Source organism: Lagopus muta, chromosome Z, assembly GCF_023343835.1.
Source record: "Lagopus muta isolate bLagMut1 chromosome Z, bLagMut1 primary, whole genome shotgun sequence".
Classification (NCBI taxonomy): Eukaryota; Metazoa; Chordata; class Aves; order Galliformes; family Phasianidae; genus Lagopus; species Lagopus muta.
This window is the reverse complement of record NC_064472.1, coordinates 19,014,627-19,038,700: the sequence shown is the minus strand read 5'-3', so window position 1 is coordinate 19,038,700 and position 24,074 is coordinate 19,014,627. Positions and strand designations below refer to the sequence as shown.

The 24,074-nt window shown below is 37.6% G+C and overlaps 1 protein-coding gene across 1 annotated transcript in view; it reads right to left on the bottom strand.

The window, feature by feature from the left end:
• RAB3C (RAB3C, member RAS oncogene family) overlaps positions 1-24,074 on the bottom strand; it is a 128,304-nt gene that overhangs the window by 66,471 nt on the left and 37,759 nt on the right. Inside the window, exon 3 of the mRNA XM_048931471.1 lies at positions 131-249. Coding sequence (XP_048787428.1) covers positions 131-249 — 119 coding nt within the window. The remainder of the gene's footprint in view (positions 1-130; positions 250-24,074) is intronic.

Here is a 24,074-nt window from a genome sequence, read left to right as displayed (position 1 = left end):
CATAGGCAATGTATCCGGAAATAAATTTTTCAAGATAATGTACGCTATCACAACAGTTTAGTGATATCAAACATTACCTCTGATAGCTAATATAAATCTCAATAGCAAATATGAATTTCGATTTACTTACCAATCCTGCACAGCATTGAAGGATTCTTCATTTGTGATGTCATACATTAAAATGAAACCCATTGCACCCCGATAGTAAGCTGTGGTAATTGTTCTGTATCTCTCCTGACCTGCTGTGTCCTGAAACAGTAACAAAAAAAACCTTTTACATACTGTAGATAAACAGACAATTTTTTTTTCCTTTCTTTTATAATTAGAAAGAGAACTAGCAAACTAGCAATGGTCACTGCAAAACTGTGCAATCCTATTCATAAAATTAATTGAAAGGTGAGAAAAATGAGAATAACAACAGAAAGGAGTATTCTGCTTTGGATCATAATAAGAGGAACATGTCCATTCTGCAACATAGTGAGTGGTAAAAAGCAGAAAGAATGTTTTATATCAGAAGCCATTCACTGCTTCATATTGTGCAATGTATTTTGGATGAGAACCTTGTTTCCTGCTCCTGTCTGAGAGCTTCCCATTTTGATAGAGGGGAAAGGTAAGGTCTTATGTTCTGAAGAAACAGTTGGGGCAAATCAGCATCCCTAAGACTTTTACCATAAGATCAGTATGGTTCTTGAAGTCTGTGGATGTACTGGCTAAAAATCAATGTTTAACTGCTCTGTTCGTATGATTTTAAACCACTGAAGTTCATGTCAACTTTAGCGAAAACAGAAAATTGTGCCAACAAAATATAGGGCTGAGATATTGTCCTTCTAAAATAAGAATGATCTCTGGCAAACAAAAGATGGCTACTACAGACCAGTTTTCTTCCTCATTCTCTGTATTTCTGTAAAGTAAGGAATGAAAGTTTTCTTTTTTCTTACTCCTTGCTTTACTTATTTCCATTTAAAAAAATCTTCCCATCAGGGAGCATTTTTTACTACATTTACATGCAGTGTCTACCATAACTACCTGTACCGAGTCTGTACTGAGACTATGAGATAAAAGCAATAGTGAAGTTACAGGAAGAGCGTAACTATATCCCATTCCAACAAACCTATTTAATATTTTTATCTGTGAACCTTGGAAGCTTTAGATGAACCATACATAACATTTCTGTGTAGTCCTCTAAATCTCTAATAGACAAGCTGTATATCTTTTTTTTTTTCAACAGACTTTGAGTCATAATTCCATTATTTCAGATATTTTGGGTAGATGAGAACCAGTTTATAATACGATCAAATTTATTTGTCTTCCTGCTGAAAAAGAGAAATAGTTTGAGGTAAACAATGTTTTATTTGGATTGTTTTCTGAAAGGGTTTCCTGTGTTAGTTGCACTGCCTTATGAAAAGGAGAAAAATAATCAGGCATTCTTTATGCATATGTCATGCATTCTATAATCCAACAAAGTAAAAAAAGGAGATTCTACATGTATCAGAAACTACTTATTGAATAACAAATATAATAAGACAGTTGCTGAGACCAAACAAGGATATGTCTAAAATACATGTATTCAGTACATCCTGGTTTATGGCTGCTATTGCCTTGATGTAGTTTCAGTGCTCCAAGGCTAAAAGAGAAGTTAGACACTAAGAGGCCATGTGGCTCTGCCTGTGTGAGGAACATCAGACAGGCTTAAACTTCTCCTGTTTGCATTCTGAGCTGGCTGACACTTTTCCACATGTAGTCCAGAGGCAGGATAGCTGTTCTAGCTGCTACAAATTTTCTGGGGGTACTCCTGAAATTAAGGTATTAAGACTCTTCCACTAAGCCTGTGTACATTCTAACACAAAGATGTCAGTTCTCTCTCAGTAGATTGTGCTCTGTAAATAAGAGGAAAATTACCATTGAAATTTCAAGGAAAAACATTATTAGCAGGAAAAATGCAACCTTTCATTGTAAAAAAAAAAACCACATGCCTTCGTATTTCTTGTACAGAGTAAGTTTCACTCTCATGTTTCATTGGCTTCATTTATTTGATTTGATACTTAGAAAAAGAGCTGGGAGGGATATGCTACAGTCTTACTGTACAGAACAGATGCAATTTCCAAACAAGTTTTGTCAGTGTCTGCTTGCGTGCTTGTCTGTCAGTGGCGTGTTTGGTTGGAAATATGACGCTGTGACAAGCAGAAGGCTACTGTTACTGAAGCAAGTCTTATTTTGCTGTGGGTAATATCTACTGAAACCTGTCTGCAGATAAGAGTGAACAGTCCTCACAATCGAACCAGAAGGCACTGAGGCTTCCTAGCTTAAGACACTAACCACTTTGCAGACAGTCTTAAAGGGAGTCAGTATGGACCTAGGCATTCTAATTACAGAGAATGAGTGTAAAATAAGACAAACAAAGATAAAAGTTCTTAAATACTTTACACAAATGGAAGGATCTGCAGATGAGGATCCAAACACAGACAGAGTGGACCAAGGCATTGGGTTTGACTTGGTCAAAGGAAGGAAGCAGATATTTGGGTTTTGTTCTCTATACAGCAAGCATATAATATATGCCTGCAGCTAATGTGACAACAACAAAAAAATTCGTAAATGGTCTGTCAGCATATGGCATAGATGGATGACCATTAACAAGGCGGAGTTTAATCGGTTCATATGTTGATAATCACATTCATGTTGGTGTTATTACCAGTGCACTTGCTATAAAAAACCACACTTTTCATTGCTCTAATGTACAGATTATGTGCAGGAGTGTTTATGGTTCTGTGAGAAATGAAATTAATACCAGAAATCAGTTTTGTCAATGTTTTTGTGTTTTATATGTTCATAGGCATTTCCTCTGTATTCTGACTACAATATATTAAAAAACACCCCAAAGATAGCTCCTTATATAGTATTGCCAATTAACAGCAATAGCATGTTGGAGGAAGTAGTACGCTGAAAATATGAAATTCTTTAATATTAAGCAACACATTTTATTATACTGGTTTAATGTATCTGCATTAGATAGTGCAATAGTGTAAGTGGATTTTTCTGTTTATTAACTTTTATTCTTACAGAAAAACTGAGCAGAAAAAAACTAATTTTCATATTTCACCATCTTTATATCTGTAAATCACTGTGATTTTTATCCTGGGGTATTAGTTTGTACTCAAAGAAAAGCTCCAATTTAGGTATGGCTGCTGACTGCTGTTATTTCACTTCAATCTTTTTAGCAAGACCATGGAATTGAACTGGTGACCATCTTTTTAGGTTTATATTCTGAAATATAATGTTGATATATTGCACTGATGTTTAGTTTAGCAAACTAAACAAAATAAGCCTGAGGAAGAATAAAATTTGACCTACTAATGAATGGCATTTTAACCAAGGCAGTTCATTTTCATCTTTGATGGGAAGAAAACAAGACACATGGATCATCCTGGGGGCTCTTTCATTCATGGGAATAAAGTATGATAAGGACAATTGACTGCTCATTAAAGAAGTAGAGTAGAAAAACCAAAGAGGATGAATGACAGTGAGGGAATGCTCTAGGACAGCAATGGTTGCAGAGGACTGGGAGAGCTATAATGTAATAGCCATCTGCGTAAGCAGAAATATGTAGAGACAGCAGTCCAGCTGGCATAGAAGAAATAACCTGTTCTGCACATAAAGATAAGCATTTATGGAGCTAGAAAGTATCAAAACACAAAACACAGAAACCCTGGTTTTTATAAATATTTTGAAAATAATGACATTTAGGCTTCCAATATAGAGTTAGCTGAACTCATTTAGCAGAAGTAAATCCCCTTTACCATCAAGGCCTGCTAAGGCAGATGTCATCCAGAATGTCTGCCACATTAGAACATATACTTCAATTATTCCAATGATTTTGAGCAATGCATTAAATCTGTGCCTTTCTGAAATAATTTGCTGTGTGTGCAGTCCCTATCCCTTGTCTACCACTTCACCACTGACATGAAGAATACTTTATGTAAATAACTTCTAAGTGGAGTAACTTCTTATTAATGCAGACAGTTTATAAGGTGAAAGCAAACAGCATTTGGCAGCAAAAACTTTTAATGAGTTTGTCATTATGGAATTCAGTCTGGAAAACACAAACTGATTTTACAGCACACTCGAGTGACTCTATGCCTCTGTATTTCTACACTGTATGCAAAACACACAAATGTCAGTTTACATTACTTTCCCCACATTTTAAGTTTTACATATATTGGGCAATCCCAGGTATTGGGGGGTCCTGGTGCTCAAGCAGCTGGACATGAGCCAGAGTGCGCGCTTGCAGCCCAGAAGCCAACTGTGTTCTGGGCTGCACTAAAAAAGGGGTGGCCAGCAGGGAGAGGGAGGTGATCGTCCCCCTCTACTCAGCTCTTGTGAGGCCCCATCTGCAGAACTGCATCCAGGCCTGGGGCAGTTCAGGAAGGATGTGGAGCTCTTGGAGTGGGTCCAGAGCAGGGCCACTAAGATGATCAGAGGGCTGGAGCACCTCTACTATGGAGAAAGCTTGAGGGAACTGGACCTGTTTAGCTTGGAGAAGAGAAGCCTCCGGGGAGGCCTTATTGTGGCCTTCCAGTACTTAAGGGACCATATAAACAGGAGGGAGTACGGCTGTTTGAAAGGGTGGACAGTGATAGGACAAGGGCGAATGGTTTTAAACCGAGACAGGGGAGGTTTAGGTTAGATATTAGGAGGAAGTTTTTCATGCAGAGGGTGGTGAAGCACTGGAACAGGTTGCCCAAGGAGGCTGTGGATGCCCCATCCTGGAGGCATTCAAGGCCAGGCTGGATGTGGCTCTGGGCAGCCTGGTCTGGCAGTTGGTGACCCTGCACATAGCAGGGGGGTTGAAACTAAATGATCTTTGTGATCCTTTTCAACCCAGACCATTCTATGATTCTACGATTGTGCCAGAAAATTGGCAATACTGGAAGATTTCTTTGACAGCATCTATATCTCTGGTGAACATCATTTGAAAAGAGGCAAACAGAAAGATAAAATTAGAAATGTGAATTGGGTGAATTCTCACTTTACAGGTCAATATTTTCTGTGAACTTAAACAAAATTGGCAGAGTGATCAAGAATGGCAGCTGCTTTATGAGTTTCATGTTTCTTTCCTGCTGTTGCTTCCCAATGGTTATTTATACATTCCATCAAAGAGACTGTATGTTTCCTTCTTTTCCTATGTTTTTACATGAAAGGACTTGAGGCAGTAAGTGAATGAAAATCTAAACTGGCTCTTTCCTGAGCAGCTTAAAAGACATATCTCTGATCTTTCCTCAGGGATCTCTGTGATCTCAATGAATAAAGTATAAAAAGGGAAATATGACAAACACAAAATCAGTATGTACACTTTTCAGAGAGGGAGAGCCTCTGCAAAAATCATCTTCCTCCGGGTATGGACAGATGCAAACCCATCCAAAACCTACTGCCAGCCACCCAGGAAGAGTAGCTGCAGGTCTACAGCAGAAGTAACTGAGCAGGGCACAAAAAATGAGAAAAGAGAGGAGAAGCATTGCAGCAAAATGAGAGACTGCTCTGGGTGTATCACTTCTCTGGAAGCAGCACTTCCAACAGAAATCACTGGGCCCAGAGAAGGAAACATATGAACACTTACTGATATGAATGGAAAACATTTCAAACCTGTTTCTTCAGCTAAGGTATGCAAAGAAAATACAGCACTGTGTACGGCCAATTCAGATCTTGATTGTGGACCTATCTCCTCCCAGCAGTTCCTTCAGAATTCTAATGGCTTTGGCTTCCCTGGAATTCTGTTCTTTTATATAAATACGTGTGTGTGTTTGTATCTACCTAAGTACATATATATTTAAAAAAAAAACAAAAAACGAAACACATTTGGAAGTTAAAAAGCCAGCTACTCGGCCTGCCTGTACATGTAATCTAGTGTATGCTAACTAGTATGTATGTTGTATGATGACTGTATGCTAGTCCCTATAACTCACCGTGAAATCAGAGTTGGTAGGTCATTCATCATATTAGAAGGCTGTAAGTATGGCAGGGCCAGCTGGAAATAGCTGGGTACAGAGCTGAGGAGAGAGGCAATATTCCAAATGTACACAGCAAAATGGCTCCAGGAGGTTTGTTTGGGTGGTGGAAGGTGGGGCAGAGCTTCTTCTAGAGGAACAGTTTAGTTCCCGGAAAACCCAAGCCACAGTTGTAAGAACTTTGTTAGATTTGCTTTCTCTCACCACATCCCTGCAGCTGGTAACTGTGCCTGAAGTTGCTATCTGTTCAGATTTCCTATTTTCCTTCTCTCCTGTTCTTTTTTCCTTTTTTTTTTTTTTTTTCCCTGTACTTTTTTCCTTTATTTTTAAGACCTACAGAAAACTTTCATTCTCTGCAGTCCAGATACCACCCCTCCTAAAATACACAGCTTACAAAAGTCATTGAACCACTGCCTCCTTCCTAGCTCAGCACAGCTGCTATTTGTTCTGGAGCCATGTTTTGAGCCTCCCTGCCGTATCAATATCATGTCTCCGTCTTTCCTTACCACGGTGAAATCAGTGAGTCCCGGCATTTTCTTCAAAAATAAAAGAGGTGAATTTGATTCAAGTACCACTTTGTTCTTTAAACAAGCTTCATGTTATGGCCTAGAAAGTATTTTTCTTTCTAGAAATGCCCAGGTTTTAATTTTAGAATATATTTTCTTCTATTCTAAGGAGAGAGTTGCAGCACCAAACTTTAAATTCAGCTCCAAAAACATGGTGGAAATCAAGAATTTACAAAATACTCTAATTTGCAATTCATGTAGTAATGCAAGTATTTTTTTCTGATTAAAATTAAAGGGCAATTAATATTATTAGTCTAGCCTGTAACTGTATCTAGGGAAAGATCGGCTGAATATTTTCATATTTCTAGCATTACATTTAATTACTTGTAAATCAGGCTGTAGATATTTCTTCATAGTTAAAAAAAAAAAAAGAAAACAGAGAATCATGCTGAAAAAATTGTTACATACAAACAAGATCAGCAAAGCTTTGATAAGAATCTTTGTTCTAATAGGCAGCTATTATCGCTATGGAAGGAAAACAATATGATATTCCTAGTCTTGTTGTATTTTCTTTTTAAAGCCCCTGCTCCTGGAATTCTGTGACTGTGCAAAACAACAGCTGAATTAACAAACCAATCCAGTAATACTAAAACCTAGCACTGATTTCTGGTGAAGCTTGAAGGGGTCAGAGCAATCTGCTTTTGAGTAAAAGGAACACACAAAAAATTGCTGTATCAACAATATTGTTTTAAGAAACAGTTATCTTAGAAATCTGATACTTGAGTACATTATTTGCAATTTCCAGACTTGCCAGTAAGTCTCCTTCCAGGACTGTACTCGGCAACTGTGAAGCTAAGCAGTGTCCATCGTACATACAGTACCACAAGGACAGACTTTGCAGCGGACTCAGTCCTAATAATATACGACTTATGCCTAATTGCTATCTGAGAAGCAGAGTTGTTTCATGCACTGATGAAGGAGACAATAAATAGTCCTAATCTCTGCTTTGGTGACTGCTATTTTGTATTTACAATTTGACTGTTTCAAAACCGGCTTTTCAAAAAAAAAACAACCCACAAAGCAATTAGTCTCCTAAAAATGGTTGTGTGCCTGCCCTGTGACAAATTTGTTGTTATTTCTTTATTTATTTTACAGTGGTGCCAAAGCTTTTACATCTTGCCTGATTTCTCATCATTTTTGAAAGGCATTTGCCTTTCATTTAGCAGTGAAGGTAAAAAGCAATGGGCTAAGTTATACATTCAGAAACTAAGCTGGCTGTTAAGACACAAACAGGCAGCATCACCTACATATATTGGAATGACACTACCTTCTGCCTCTTCCCACTTTTATACTTTGATTAGATACTTATACATCTTTGGATTAATTACTTCTCTCTAGAACTTGTTATTCACAAAATACGTGCATGAAGCTTTCAGATTACTCTCTCCTTTATCATTATGTCCTATTCTGCACCTTGAAGACAGTATTCTACTAATAGTACTAATACTAATACAAATAGAATCATAGAATCATAGAATCATAGAATCGCAAGGTTGGAAACGACCTTCAAGATCATCTAGTCCAACCACCCTCCCATTCCTATTAGTACCACAAGCTACTAAACCGTATCTTGCAGCTCCTCATCCAGGTGCCTCTTGAACACTGCCAGGGCCAGCGACTCCACCACCTCCCTGGGCAGCCATTCCAGTGCCTGACCACCCTCTGAGAGAAAAAGTTTCTCCTAATGTCCAACCTAAACCTCCTCTGGTACAACTTCTGGCCATTTCCTCAGGTCCTACTATTTGCCTGGGAGAAGAGGCCAGACCCTTTTACATAACAATCTCCCTTCAGGAAGTTGTAAAGTGTAATGAGGTCTCCCCTGGAAATACTACTATTAGTATTCATTACTCAGAGTTAATCAACTTGCCCTTCTTAATCGGGATGAGGGTGAACTCCACGGATACAGAGAAGTTTGGGCAGCCATTTTGATCATAGCTCTATGTCAGCAGCTCATTGCACTGCACAAATTTGCACAACACCATCATCATGTTACAAGATTATGCAAATCCTTGTCCACTGATTAGCTAATGGTGCATCAGCTCTTAAGAGCTATGAACATAATTCTATCCTTATGGCAACATGAAGCTTAGCAGATTTTTGTTCTGGCAGGTTATTTTAGGAGCAGAGTTTTGTAACTCTTTCAGATAAAAGTCTGAATTAGTAGTTCAAAGGACATTCTTAAGCCACAAACCACACTTGCCAGAAACTGTCTCTTCACTCTGCTTTTCCCTGTGAAAAACCCACATGTTTAAGTTGTGCAAGAATGTTCTTATTAAATATTAATGACCTTTTAAACTTTCCCAAGAGTAGAAGAATGATTTTCTGTGCAGAATATTAAGTTCACAAAATACATTGAAATGGTCAGCAGAATTACTATCAAGTCAAGCTTTTCACACAAATTTCAAAATATCAGTTCAATTTCAGTTAACTAAAAAAAATAAAAAGAATTGTTTTATCACAAAACAAGTCATATTCTACCCATTTCAGGCAAAAGACTGCAAATGTGCTATTTCTGGAGAAGTTTAGGCATGGTTAAAATTCAATCCCATTGAGATATTTTTTTGAAGTTTCTTTGTGTAGTGAACTCTCTAGGTGACTTCTATATCATCTCTTTCTATGGTGTATCAGGATACTGAGATATAAAAGGAACATCAGTGACTTTCAGAGAATCATTTTCTTTTAGGACAGACATCAAAGTTACCTGAAGAAATTCTGGTAAGTCTTCATATGTAATATACTAGGAAGATACTTTGAGATTTTAAGGCTTAGATAAAAAAAAGAGCTGTTTTTACAAGACAGCCTTCATCCAGCTCTCCTTTCTTCCCTTCAATGTTAACTGCTTTGCACTCCAAAAATCTGTAAGCACCGAACTTGCTTAATGTGGTTTGGGGTTAGATTGTTGAGTTTCCCACCAACAGAGCATTTCCTGCTTTAACTTTTTTTTTTTTTTTTTTTTTTTTTTTTTTTTCCTTCTTGGTTCAGATATTTTTGATTAGTAATTTACTTCTGCAGTGTTGAGTATTACACAGCATGGTCAGCTAGCCAGAATCATTAATGTGCCAGGTGAGTTCTTCTGGTGTCATTCAGCTGAGGGTGTACAAAGTAGTTCTATGTTAAAGGGAAGGACAGATAAAGGACAGGTGGCACAGGACAGAAGATGTCAGCCATCAGGAACTGAAAGGGTTTTTTATAGCGTGGGAGTCCACCACTCTGTCCAGACAGCTATTGAAACAAAGGTGATACATGGAAGACCAAGAAACTGTCCCTAAACCTATTATATACTCAGTATCTTCTTTAGCTCTTTCAAAGTGTATCTTCAATTATCAACTGGTACAGGACTCGAGGAAATCTGCTATTGCCTGCCTTGAAATTAATCACATTAGTTGTGAGAAAATTAACACAAAGATATCAATCACTAATATGCTGCTTGTACTATCAATCCCTAGGTAGGATTTGTCTTTTAATTTTAGGAATCTTTAAATTGTTTTGAAATCACAAAGAAAGATAAGTGTCATCAAAGCAGGATGTACTTCTTAGATAAACCAGAAGGACTGTGAGAATCTCTTCAAGGAAAAAAGAAGGTTAAAGATGCTAAATGGAAATAAGAATGTAATCCACAATGTGATTTGGTATGGTGGATTTTTGTTTGTCCTCGTATATGAGGAAAGAAATATAATTCAGAACAGCACAGGTCACTCTGACAAAGAAACGCTTATTTACCCTAAAAACATCTTAGGAGCTGACATAATGTAAAACACGTCAGCCAACCATGAACTTTATGTTGTTCCCATATAAAGCAGTAAATTACTAAAGAGAGAGCTGTAAGTAGATGTTAAAAATGTCATGGGGAGTTCTGACATAAAGTGGAATAATTACAGTAGATTTCAGCTAAATTGCCTTGTAATTTGGCCCCTAATCTCTTTTCTTTTTTAGCTCAAACCGGTTGAGAGTTATGTGTTTAGCATATGTATAATCATATTTAGCAATTCTAATGAACTCTGTAATTTTATGCTCAAACTTTTAAGAGGAACAGTCTCACCAGAAAGCATAATTACCACATTACCTGATGACCTATTAATATTTTGTATTTTTTCTAACTAGAAATTTAATCTTTTTACATACCACATCTATTTCAGAGTCCTGATGACAATAGACAAAGATACTATAGCTGTATCCATCTCAGCATTATGGCTATTGCAGTTTGTATAGAAAGGGAGTTCAGAACACTATATTTCTGTTTCTCTCTCAGACATGGTCAAAATCAGTCCCATTCTGAAACAATTAGGACATTTTCTACAGATTAGAAGTTGTTTCCCTGATCAGTGCAAAGCTATTTTTTGGGTTTGAACAGTTATTCTGCCTTTTTAAAATGTTTTTGAGTCCTATCACACTTATCAAAAAAGCTATGTAAGTTTTGTTAGTAAAGATTTGGCCCTGTGTGGAAACACCTCTGACAAAAGTCTCCTCTGACAAGAGTGGTCAACAAGATGGATTCCAATTTTACCAAAATATAAACATGTAAAGATACTAAAGACATTTATGGGGAGATATTCGATGCACCGTATTTTTAAATGCCTAAACAATTATTCTACTTGCCTTAAACATATGGGAATTTACTTTCTAAGTACTTGAAGACAACACAACTTGTCCCTTGAGAAATAAATTGCAGTAAATTTTTCTGTGCAAAGTCTAAAATTTATGAGAAAAAAAGAATTGACGTGTAAGTAGGTACGAGTGTGCAAATTCACATGCCTTAGCAAGCTAAAAGACAGGAAGTGCTTACAGTATATTTATGTGGAAATACACTTAACTGTTTTTTAGCCATTTCTCTAAGCATCTATTACTGGCAACCAGCCCAGAAAAACTGGTGGACTAGCTAAACCACTAGTCTGATGCTATACAGTCATCCTTACAATCTTGCAAAACATTCAAGATGGCTCAAAACTAGAATTTAGTATCAACTTTTGTCAAAATATTTCCAGAAAAATATTTCTAGAAAATCTGACATACTTTTTTTTTCAAAGTACAGTAAACAACGTTGGTATTAACAACACTTTAAAGAAAAAAAGGATATGTTCATTCAAAGTTTCTTAGAAAAGAAAAAAAAAAAAAAAAAAGCAATATATGAAGAAAAGAAACAGTTTCACAAGAAGGATATTACCTACCTCCCATGTATATATTCAAAAAAGGTCAGGCATGCAAAGCAGTAGCAACAACTCAACACGCAGAGAGAGTTCAAAGCTTTATGAGTACCTGCTTGTCAAGAGAGTTTACAAACAACTCTTCAATAAGCACAAAGCAAACATTATAAGTGCATGGGTAGGTCAGTGCACTTTGGGAAAAAAAAAGTCCTCATTCAGGAAAATAACTTCCAATGGAAATTCAGACTTTAAGGTACTTTGCTGGATGAGAACTGGAATGATGCCACATTCCAGAATAAATTCCAAGTGAACAACCTTTATTTCTTGGACTTCAAAGGAAATTTGAATTTTTTAGACTTATGCAGAGAAAGAGAGGTGAAGGTTAACATAATTTCTAAAACTAATACTTTGTGTTTATATGCTGGGAAAAAGCATGTGAAACTGTTGATGCTCTACCATTTCTAGGTGATGATCATTTTTAGCTGTCTTGCATGAAGTTTTCTGGCTACAGACATGTAGTAAACGGGGGAAAAAAAAAAAAAAAAAAAAAAAAAAGAAGTAAAATTTGTGTGTATTAAGAATAGTAATTGAATCAAACTCATCAAGGAACTTCTGGCCAAAACCATAAAACAATTGCCACTAGAAGCAGGTACTAAATCATAGGCTGTAGAAATGCACGGAGAAACAGAATCATAGAAACGTTGTGTAAAAGAGACTGGGACTTGGTGGACTTGACTCTGAGGCCATTTCAATTTCACATTTACAGAGTGTAACACACAGAGGCACAATAATTGCCATATCCCTTATATCCAAGAATTTATGTGACTATTTTTGAAGCTTTTCTTGATCCTTTCAGAACACAAACAGTTCCGAAGTTTTCTGAGGAACTCACAGCAATTCTAATTTTACAAGGTGATTTAATTTGGGCATATTTTTTTAAAATCAGCATGTGAACCAGTTGTTTAGGCATTCCAACCACATGAAATTTTCAAGCAGAATAATATAAGAAAAAAAGAGTTCTTCAGTCTGTAACTCTAGTTCACAGAACCACAGAATCACAGAATCACAAAATCATGAAGGTTGGAAAAGACCTTCAAGATCCACCTATCACCAACAGTACTCACTAAACCATGTCCTTCAACACAAAATTCAAGTTACTTTAAATCTATGCTGCTCTTTCTCTTAAATAATAAAATCCATATTAACTAAGGAGAAATCCTACTCATATAATTAGTAAATTAATTAACTTTCCAGAAAGATCCAAGCACATTTTTCTCGATCATAACATAGACAATTCTGTCAGTTCTGAAATCATTTACCAAACAAAAACATACGAAAAGATCTTGATGTGTTAAGGTAAAAAGCTTGATTTAAATTCTTATATTTATTGCCAGGTGAATTGACTGCTACTGGTTATTTGAAAAGACCTCAATGCAAATATTTTAATGAAATACAACATAAGTTATAAATAATTTCTAACAGTAAGATTTAGACCACATATGTTGTACGGTGCTTCAGCTGTGATTTTCAAACTACAGGTATTTTTCCAGTAATTAGAGTTATTCTTTTGTAATGCATCATAAAGAAGTAGGAAATTACAGTCTAACGGAAGCAGAAAAATAACCAGCTGTGAAAACTGTAGCAAGCATTACAATCAGAGCTAAATTAAAGCAGTAACTATTACAAAACCAGACACTGGGATTATAGGTAGTCCAAGAACAGTCTAATAATTTTCAAAGGGCATTCCTGCCTGCAGTGAACCACTGACACCATAGAAGATGGTTCTTTGATGACAAGAACTGTACTGTAGTTCACACATGGCTCTACTTCACCTTTAATTTTAAAAAGTCATTAAAACAAAGGTGCAGCTTCCTGGAAACCATGATATTCCACTACAGCTCTATTCCATTTTTTGCCTGTCTTCTATCACACAACAGTGGTTTTAAATCTGTAGAAGTTTTCATTAATTTTTAAGCAATATATTCACACAGCTGCATATTTCTATTTTTATACACAAAAGTACATATATAAATACATATGTACACAATATGACAATAATTATATATAATATTCATATTACAATGCAAAGATGTATTTGGTAAATCTTTTCAAAGTACTGTGTCTTTATATCAAGGATAATGATAGCAAAACTGTAACATTGTGAAATCTTGCCTATGCTTCCAGAATTCTGACTCCCCTCATAAGGTCATGATGAGAAGAAAATAAATCTAATCATAATTGCTCCCATACATATTTACATTTCACCAAGCACAAAGAGGAAAATCATTTTCAGAGGAGTTAAGCTGTGATTCATTCCATGGTTTTTAGGAGTAGGAATGAAAAAGCAAACATAATAGTCTATAGTTATTTCAGATTCATGTATTATCTCCTGAAAAAAAATTAATATAAAATTAAATGCAAAAGATATCCAATCAAAGGAATCTGTTCTAATAGCAAATTAGGCTTATCTAATGCCAAAATCCAACTTAGTGCCTCAAAAAGGAAACCAAGCAGTCTTAACATCATTAAGGTTCCCTAACCATGCCTCTCCAGGCCTCTCCAGCCCTCTTTCATAGAGAGGACATCAGTTGGGGTGGTTGAGTATTTTCTCTGCATGCAATCTCTGCCTTTGGCTGCTGGAACCTGAAAAGAAACCCCAGAAATCTTTTCACTGAATATAACACTGATCAGCATGTTAACTGGAAATTACATTATCAGACTCCCAATCAAGTATAGTCTGAATCTTAGATAAAAGATGATAATTATTTCTACCCTGATTTGATTAAGCTGTGGGACATGTTCTCTTTTTGTGCAAACATAATTGAATGATCATCCATCAGCTGACAGAATGCCTCTGAGACAGACATGAAAGTCTGATGGCAAAAGAGGCGACTTGAACAAAAAGAGATGAAAATGAGGATTTTGTCCCAGAAAGGACTTCTTTCCTGGCATATCCTCAAATGTACTGGGGAAAAAATAAGTCTGAATTCAGACGATTTAATATCATAGAATCACCAAGGTTGGAAAAGGCCTCCAAGATCATCCAGTCCAACCATTCACCTACCACCACCATTTTCCCACTAAACTATGTTTCTTAGTACAGTCTCCCTGGACAGCCTGTTCCAATTCCTGACTCTTTCAGAGTAGAATTTTTTCCTAATATCCAATCTGAACCTCCCCTTGTGCAACTTGAGGCCATTCCGTCTAGTCCTATTGCTAGTTTCATGGGAGAAGAGTCTGATTCTGACTTCGCCATAATGACCTCCTTTCAGGTCATTGTAGAGAGCAATAAATTCTCCGAGCCTCAGCTCCCCCATTCTTTCAGGCTAGTGCTCCAGTCCCCTCACCAGCTTCCTTGCCTTTCTCTGGACACACTCCAGTACCTCAATGTCTTTCCTGTATTGAGAGGCCCAAAACCAAGCGCAGTACTTGAGGAGTCAACAGTGCTAAGTACAGAAGGATGACCACTTCACTGCTCCTGCTGGCAACACTGTTGACAACACTGATACAAACCAGGATGCCCTTGGCCTTCTTGGCAGCCTGGGCACACTGCTGGTAAATGTTCAGCCAAGCGTCAACCAACTCCCTCAGGTCCCTTTCTTCCAGGCACTCTACCCCAAGCTTGTAGCGTTGCTTGGAGTTGCTGGCTTATATACAGGACCATGCACTTGTTATTGTTGAACTTCATCCCACTGGCCTCAGTCCAGCTATCCAGCCTGTCCAGAACCCTCTGTAGGGCCTTCCTACTCCTTGAAAGATTGACATTTTCTCCCAGCATGGCGTCCTCTGCAGATTTACTGAGATTACACCCAACCCCCTCATTCAGGTCAACAATAAAAACACTGAACAGGATTGGCTTCAATATCAACCCCTGCAGAACAGCAATTGTCAGCTGGATTTAACTCCATTCATTACCTCTCTCTGGGCCTGACTTTCCAGCCAGTTCTTTACCCAGCAAATAATGTACCTCTCCAGGCACACATGGCCTGACAGCTCCTCTAGGAGAATAATGTGAGAGACAGTATTAAAGGCCTTGATGAAGTCTAGGTAGGCTACACTGACAGCCTTTCCCTTATCCACCAGGCAGGTCACTTGATCATAGAAGGAGATCAGGCTGGTTGAGCAGGACTTGTCCTTCATGAACCTGTGCTGGCTGAGCCTGATCCACTGGTTGCCCTTGCATGCTGTGTGATCTCACTCAAGATTATCTGTTCCATAACCTTCCATGGCACCGAGGTTAAGCTGACAGGTCTGTAGTTCCCTGTATCCTCCACATGGCTCTTCTTGTGGATGGGAGTCACACTGGCAAGCCTCCAATCCTCTAGGACCTCTCCAGTTGACCAAGAACACTGATAGACGGTGGAAAGCAGATCATTAATCACCTCCATTATCTACCTCAGCACTCTCATGTGGAAACCATCTGGTTGCATGGACCTGTGACAATTCTGATAGACTAGTAGGTCTCTAACTGTTTCCACTTGAATCATATGTGGTTTATTTTGCTCTCCACTCCTACTTTCAGGTCAGGTAGTAGATAACTGGTTTGATAATAAAAGACAGATGCAAAGAAGGCATTGAGAACCTCAGCCTTATCCTCATATTCCGTGATGGAACATCCAGTAAAGGACGGAGGTTCTCCTTAGACCTCCTCTTAATGTTAATATATTTTAAAAAAAAAGTCTTTTGTTCCCTTTTACTACTGTGATCAGTTGAACTCAAGCTTGGCTTTTGCCTTTCAAATTTTCTCCTTGCATATCCAAACAACTTATTTCTACTCTTCCTGAGCTGCATGCCCCTTCTTCCACAGGAAGTAGACAGTTCTTCTGGAGCCTCAGAAGAAGTTCCCTGTTCATCCATCCACGCCAGTCTTTTTCTCGTCCAGCTAATCTTAAGACACATGGGGACATTCTGCTACTGTGCCTCTAATAAATTCTTAGGAGCATCCATCCTTTGGATCCATTTACCTTTCAGGACTGAATTCCAAACCACCCTCCTTACCAATATCCTGAATAGTTTAAAGTCCACCCTTCAGAAGTCCAAGGTAGCAATTTTGGTGACACCCCTCCTAAATCACTAAGAACTCAGAACTCAGTGTTTACAGAATCACAGAACTGCAGGATTGGAAGAGACCTCAAGAAATCATAGAGTCCCACCCTCCTTCTAAAGCACGTACCCTCTACCATTTCACGGTTGTTCTCCCAAGACAGCTCCCAACCTCTGCATCTCCCACCAGTCCTGTGAACAGCAGGTCTAGCAGGGCACCTCCCCCGTAGGATCTCTTACCAGCTGCATCAAGAATTTATCTTCCACTCACTCTAGAAACCTTCTAGACTGTTATTTCTGCACTGTATTTTATTTCCGGTATATATTAGGGAAGTTGAAGTCTACTTCTGACAGATGCTTATAAAACACCTTGTCTGTCTCTTCATTCCAGCTAGGCAGGCTACAAAAGAGCTTTGCTGGGATATCAGCCTAGTTTGCCTTTTCCCTGACCATTACCCATAGAGACAGCCTTCTAATTCCCAGCCCTGAGCTCAGCATTGGAACTCTAACACACAGAGCCATACTACTGACCCTCCTTCCTTGCTTGCCAATTCTGAAGAGTGTATAGTCATCCACTGCAGCATTCCAGGCATGGGAGCAATCCCACCATGTTTCAGTGATGACTAAGTCACAGTTTGCCTACTGCATGATAGCTTCCAGCTCCTCCTGTTTGTTGCCTGTGCTGCATGCAATGGTGTTGATGCTCTCACCCTCATACCAGTCAACATTTCACCAGACTCACCTTTAGCAAGCCTCATTTTAACCCTTTCCCTTTTCATACCTAGTTTAGAGACCTCTCAATTATCCCGGCTAGCTTCTGGTCTAGGATCCATTTTCCCCTTTGAGACTGGTGAGACCCACATGCAGCCATCAGGCCAGATGCCAAGTAAACCACAAACACGTAGGACTGCTCAAAGACTTCTGCTTCAGAAAAGTAGGAGGAGGATAATTTGCCAGAATTGATTATTAGTCAGCTCCAAATAAGCTCCAGCAGGTTCCTGATTCAGTCCACAGCACATAGCTCAAAGAGAAGTTGATTTGGCTAAATCTACCTGATGCTGACTTGGAGGGGAAATAGCCCTTTCCAAACATCTGTTATCAAAGAGAGCAATTTCACAAGATGACAGAGCTCAGCATTTAAACCTGGGTATTATACCCATTCTTAGAAACACTGAAATGTACTTCGGGTTTCAAAATGACTTTTATTTGAGAGATTACAAAATGAATGTGTGAAACACATGATTTTTCTTCCCACTTTTTTTCTTTCCCTTTTAATCTTCAGCATTATGAAAGTATGATTTGTAATGACACGCTATTTTAGTAAGAGGGCTGAAGTAAAATGGTTTGTTTTGTACATTTTCTTTTATGCCAGTAAAAGCATCTGTAACTCTGAAGGAAGTTACAGGTTCTTCAAATTTATGAAAATCAAGCTTCTTTCCTGTACCTGGAGTTCCAGGTACCCGATGTTGTAATGTAGTGTTACATTTATGTTTCTCTATGTTTTAAACATATTTATCTCATATTTCATTCCAAAGAAAACATGTACCTTTTTTAATTGGCTATTTCAGTTCTACGTTTTTCCCAAAGCTCACCTACCAGGAAGAAAAACAATTCAGATATTTATAGAAAGATTGCACAAACTCATCACCAGAAACTATAAAGTCCAAAAGTGGTTCCAGTGTAGACATTTCCTAATAAGCTATCACACATATTTGACAATGTAGTGTTGAGAAATAGTAGTCAATCAGTGATTAATTAATATTTTTATATCACAAATTTATGGTAACTAAAATACACCTAATTTAGTCACTCCACATACCTTAGCAATGTTTTAATCTTACAGCAGAATTTAATTGAACTTGAAGCACAATCACTTACCAAAAAAATGACTCTCTCCTCTCAAATGTTTTAATTGATATAGCATATGCTTATTTAAAACAGAAAGTCAGAATAACTTGGTATTTTCTAGAACATGCTGTGAATTAACAAGCTGTTGGAAAAATTCCTGTACCCATTACAATAACAATTAGCAGAAAAGTCTATGTAAACAAATCTATATTTTCAACATATTTTCATTTTTTTCAGAAGTCTAAAATAAATCCCTTCCTTAAAATGAAGGCATACGGATTCAAACATAAAATCATATCTTTATATATGACAATTTAGGCTAATCTCTCTCAGAAAAGTGTATAGTAGAGGAACATAATGTCTAATGGTATACTTTCAACTAGTAAGGCCTAAAAAATCATCTGCCTTCTCCTTCAGAGATGGCTCCAGAATCCCTGTACCATGATTAGTGTTAGTGAAGATTCAACTGGCTGAAACTTCGTGAGGCACTGGTGGTAAATGATTAAACATGTCCTGACTGGTGGCTTAGGATCATTAGTATGCTATAATCTTGGTGCAGCTAAACTCACTTAGAATGTTCAGTTATGTTTGTTTGCTTGGTTGTTAGTCTGTTTTTTTTTTGTTTCTTGGTGTTTTAATTGTGCAAATAAAATAGAAGTTACAATGATGAAGACTAGAGCAAATTTTTTTTCTTTTGTTCTTTATTTCTTTCTGTCTCCCTCTCTCTTTCTCAGTCCTCAGTACAACAGCTATGCTTTGCAGTTTAAACATGATGCATTGTCCTCTCTGTCTTCTTTCTGATTCTTAGAGGTCCTTTGAACATGTTAAATCCAATGCCTGTTTACCAGATCAGCTTCCCTTTTCCCTTGCTACTCTTTCTCTTCCTGAGAAGGCTGACTGACAGATTATTTTCTCCTAAAAAAGTAAAAATTTCTTCATATATGGTCATGACAGATCTTTCCTCCACTACAAAAAATGCAATTGTAACATAATAACTAATTGCACAACAATGATGTCTACCACTATTGTATTACCTACGAAATACTCTGAGATATGTAATGGATAATTCATGGGATTGTATAGCAGAATTTGATAGTGTTTATAAAAACTAATTAACATAAAGAAGGAAAATGTTAGTTAAAAATGCTTATTTATGCAAAACCATTGATAAGTTTTTTTCTAGTAAGTATCCTCCATTTCTGCATTTTAATTTTTACTAACTACATGGAATACTTTTAAGTTAGATCCACGTCACTGGGAAACAACAACACAGATAATATCCTCTGTTATTTATTGTTTAAATGCATAATCCAAATTTAACCTATACAAAACCAGACTAGATAGCTGTTTATTTTCAATGAATTTTTGAGAATAAATTATTCTGCCTTTATTTTTCTCGTGAAAGACGTCACATTGATTTGCATTTTTTTTCGAGTGCCAGCAGGAGTTAGATCTGCAGATTTTTGTGTGGATTCAGTACTATGAATTTAAATGAAAATCCAAAGGAACATTTACGCGAGTTGCTGAACATTGGAAAACTCAAAATGATAAACTTTACTTTCAGAATATAATTAGTAGCTGCAGTAAAGAAGAGGTGTTGCAGTGTGAATTCTACTGCTATCCTCAAGAGGAAGTTATACTTCTGGCTGCTGAGGCTTCCTTTTTTAGTTCCAGTGTATTATCCCAGACTCCCAGCTATGGAGGAACTTCTTCATTAAATTTCAGTTTCTGCTGTTGGTGCTGACAGCAATTGCTCATGTACGACAACTCAGAATTTCTCAGTTTGGGTAATGTCACTTGGATACTGTAGATCGGATTGTACACCAAATGTCACTGAACTAAGGAAGAAAAGCTATTCACCTCACAACACCAGACTGTGATCAGCTTGTTTACTATTATGACAGTTTGTCCATTTGTTCATCCACAGAATCACAGAATACAATCACAGAATATCCTGAGTTGGAAGGAACCCAGAAGAATAATCAAGACTAACTCCTGGCTCTACACAGGATCATCCAAAATCCAACCCCATGTTTGAGAGTAGTGTCAAAGTGCTCCTTGAACTCCAGCAGTTTGGTGCCATGACCATTGTCCTGTGAAGCCTGTTCCATGACCTGACCACCCTCTGGCGCAGAACCTGTCCCTAATCCCCACCTGCCCCTCCCCAAGCACGCCTCTATGCCATTCACCAGACAGCAGAGCCCAGCGCTGTCTTCTGCACCCTGTGAGAAGCAGAGGGGACAGCCCCTCCCCTCGCCCACTGGCAGTACTGGGTCTGGGGCACACCAGGGCTGCCAAGGCACACTGCTGGCTTGTATTCCATTTGATGTCACCAGAATCTCCAGACTCCTTTCCATAGGCCTGCTCTCTCTCCAGCCTCTGATCACTCATCTGTACATATATCTATGATTTTGCTGTCATAGGTGCAGAATAAACTTCATGTGGTTGGTGATTTTCCAGCCCTCTAATTCATCAAGATTTCTCTGCCTTCAAGGGAGATGAAATCTCCTCCCAATTTAGTATTGTGCTGGAATATTTTCAACAGATCCTCTCATGTCTTCTTCCACTACAAACAAGCCACAGGCTCAGACAGAATCACAGAATCACAGAATCATAGAACCACATAATCGTAGGGGCTTCAAGCAGACATAACAGGAGAAAACTTATCTCCAGCTTGTGGCTTGGAACTTCTCCATGAAGATAAGAGCATTGGCTCTGACTCTGGCAGCAGTGAGCAGTGAATTCTCCCATTTTGGTTAAATTCTTTAGCAACGATCACCTCAAAAATATACTGGTTTTTCTGCATAGATAGATAACACAAGAATACCCTAGTCCAGCAGATGATTTAATGTGGTGAATTTCAGGCCCATCTCCATTTCCCGTGTTTCCTATTGCTGTTTTACAAGTACCAGGCCTTCAGGCCAGGTATCATTTGGCTATTGTGAATTCTGGTCCCATGTGTTCAGCTCCCTGAATGTTGCCTAATACAGGTGTGGGATTTCCACTCTGGGAATTAAGCCTTTACAGTGGGTAGAGTGTATATATAGAGTATATATATAAAGGCAAGTATAACTGCCTTTATAGATTTGTACCTTAGTGAACAGGAAAAGGACAGGCAGTAGAATCCCTAATCCTAATAGACTGTCAATCTCTATTAAAAAATGTATATATATCAATAAAGAAAATGGAGTGCATAATGAATTCATATGAACACAAACAATAAACAAAGTAATAATAAGCCTCTCTGTTGTAAAATTCAACAGCATTTGATGCAACCTATACACTGGAGGACAGCCACTGAGCTGCAGACAGACTGTTCACAATAACTGTGTAAAATTGGCAATATTTTCCCCACATCTGAGATGCGCTTCTGCATCCTGGTTATTTAAATTTGGAATAAAAGCAAAATGAGCCAATCTGCAATTTAAATCTGTAATCAGGAAAAAAAAAAAAAAAAGACTAGATCTTGAATTTTTAACAGTGATGTGCTGACTTAGAGAGAAGCAAAACAGTATATAAAATAGACCAAGATTTTAACTGTTTGCTGGGACATGAATTACCGTGCCTGAAACTTCTCTTTTTTAAATGGACATTTGGGCCCAGTCCTGGACTAGCACTGAAATTCACAGTTCTGTAAGCAGACTAACTACATAAGGCTGGACCTCATTGCAAGTTAGGGAAATACAGATAGCTCATCAAATATCTATCTGATCTGCACTTCCAGTAGAAGCCTTTTTTCTCTCCTTTTCCAGAAGCTGCCCAAAAAATACATCTACTAGAGGACAGATATTGTTTCTGAGAAGCATAGCAAACACAAAGAAGCAGTGGAAAAAAACTGATCAATAATGACTGCAGCTGGTTCCAAGCATTCCTGCTGTTAAAACCTTGCCACAAGGAAGCAGTGACAAAAAACTAATCAATAATGACTGCAGCTGGTTCCAAGCATTCCTGCTGTTAAAATTTTGCCTGAAATTATGCAATCACTTGCTTAAAGAAAAAAAAAAAGAACAAAAAAGAAAAAGAAATAAAAGAAACAGAAAAAAGAAAATGCTTTTCACAAAAAAAAAAAAAAAAGCATTTAAAAAAGCACTTTAAAGAAACAAAGAAGAAAACGAAGGAGAGATTTAATGACAACACAGGTCAAAACACACAGATTATTTCCACATGAAAAGCATAGCCCCAGTTACATGAAATGCAGCTACTGTTACCATCTCTGGATTTGCAGAGAATTTCAATACCCATTAGAATCCCTCATTCCTTTTCAAATGCCTCTTGCCGATCTGCAAGTTACACTGCTCCTGCTGGTCAGGAGATCCTGGCACTCAGGGCGATTAGTTGCTAAATCATCCCTTCTAGCCTCATTTGAGCATTAGCTTTTGTATTACAGTGTGCAAACAAGTTAAATACCATGCTGGAGAAACAGCATTTCTCAGATTGAGGGATAGTCACAGAATATGCCTCTTTTGTTACTGGAAAATGAGCTAAGTCTACATTGCTAGCAGTTTCTTCTCCTAAGCATAATTCACCATCTTAACTGGATTTGTTGTCTAACCAACAGGAGCAACTGAATTCAGTTCAAAGACGGGGAGTTTGAACATGTAATTACTACTTAAAACCCTCAAAAATTTCCATCAGCAATTTGATTTTTAACTGAATTGCAGCTTTTAACAACAAAAATGGACTCCGAACTTAAATGACAAAGTTAAAAATACTTTTAAAAGTAAGTTAACAGACAGAACAGGCTTTATCTATACCAACCTGTGTTAAAATAAATATGGATCTGTTACATGAATGGTTTAACTCATATTTTTCAGTCTTTCTTCAGACCTTTCTATTCTGCATTGTACTTCTAGTTGATTTTGTAAACAGAGTGCCTTTCTCAATGTTGATAGCATACAAACAGTGCATATATGCACAATGAGGCAGTGGCTGGTGCATTTCAGCAGTGGTGACAGTGGGTTACCTCTGCTGGTGCAGACTTTAATGAACATGGCATGCAGGCTTTTGCTCATTACTAGCAAAAACACAGCTAACAGTGGTGACTGTTGAAAAATGGTATTTTGTAGTTGGGGATTTGCTCTATCAAATGGTGTTATTGTGCTCTATCAGTCGTAGTTTGTATGGAAGTGGGAGGCACTATGTTTGGAGCAACTAAAGTACTATAACTTGTTTGACTGAAAACTTCCATTCTACACTATTACGAACAGCTACTTTTCCAGATCATGCTTGAAGAAAAAAAACTATATGAAAAGCAAATATAATGGCTTATTTAATTCATCCTGTATGTACTCTTCTCTGAAAGTTTTTATAGGAAATAATTACATTTCAAACCCACAGAATGACTATTTCCAAACTGAAGTAAGCACCAAACTGACATCTTGCTTTTGTTTGCAACTCTCCAATTCAGTTTTCCATGTTTTAAATGTGAAGGCTTTAATCATTCACATTCAGGTATTTTATTATTGTTCTGCAGAATT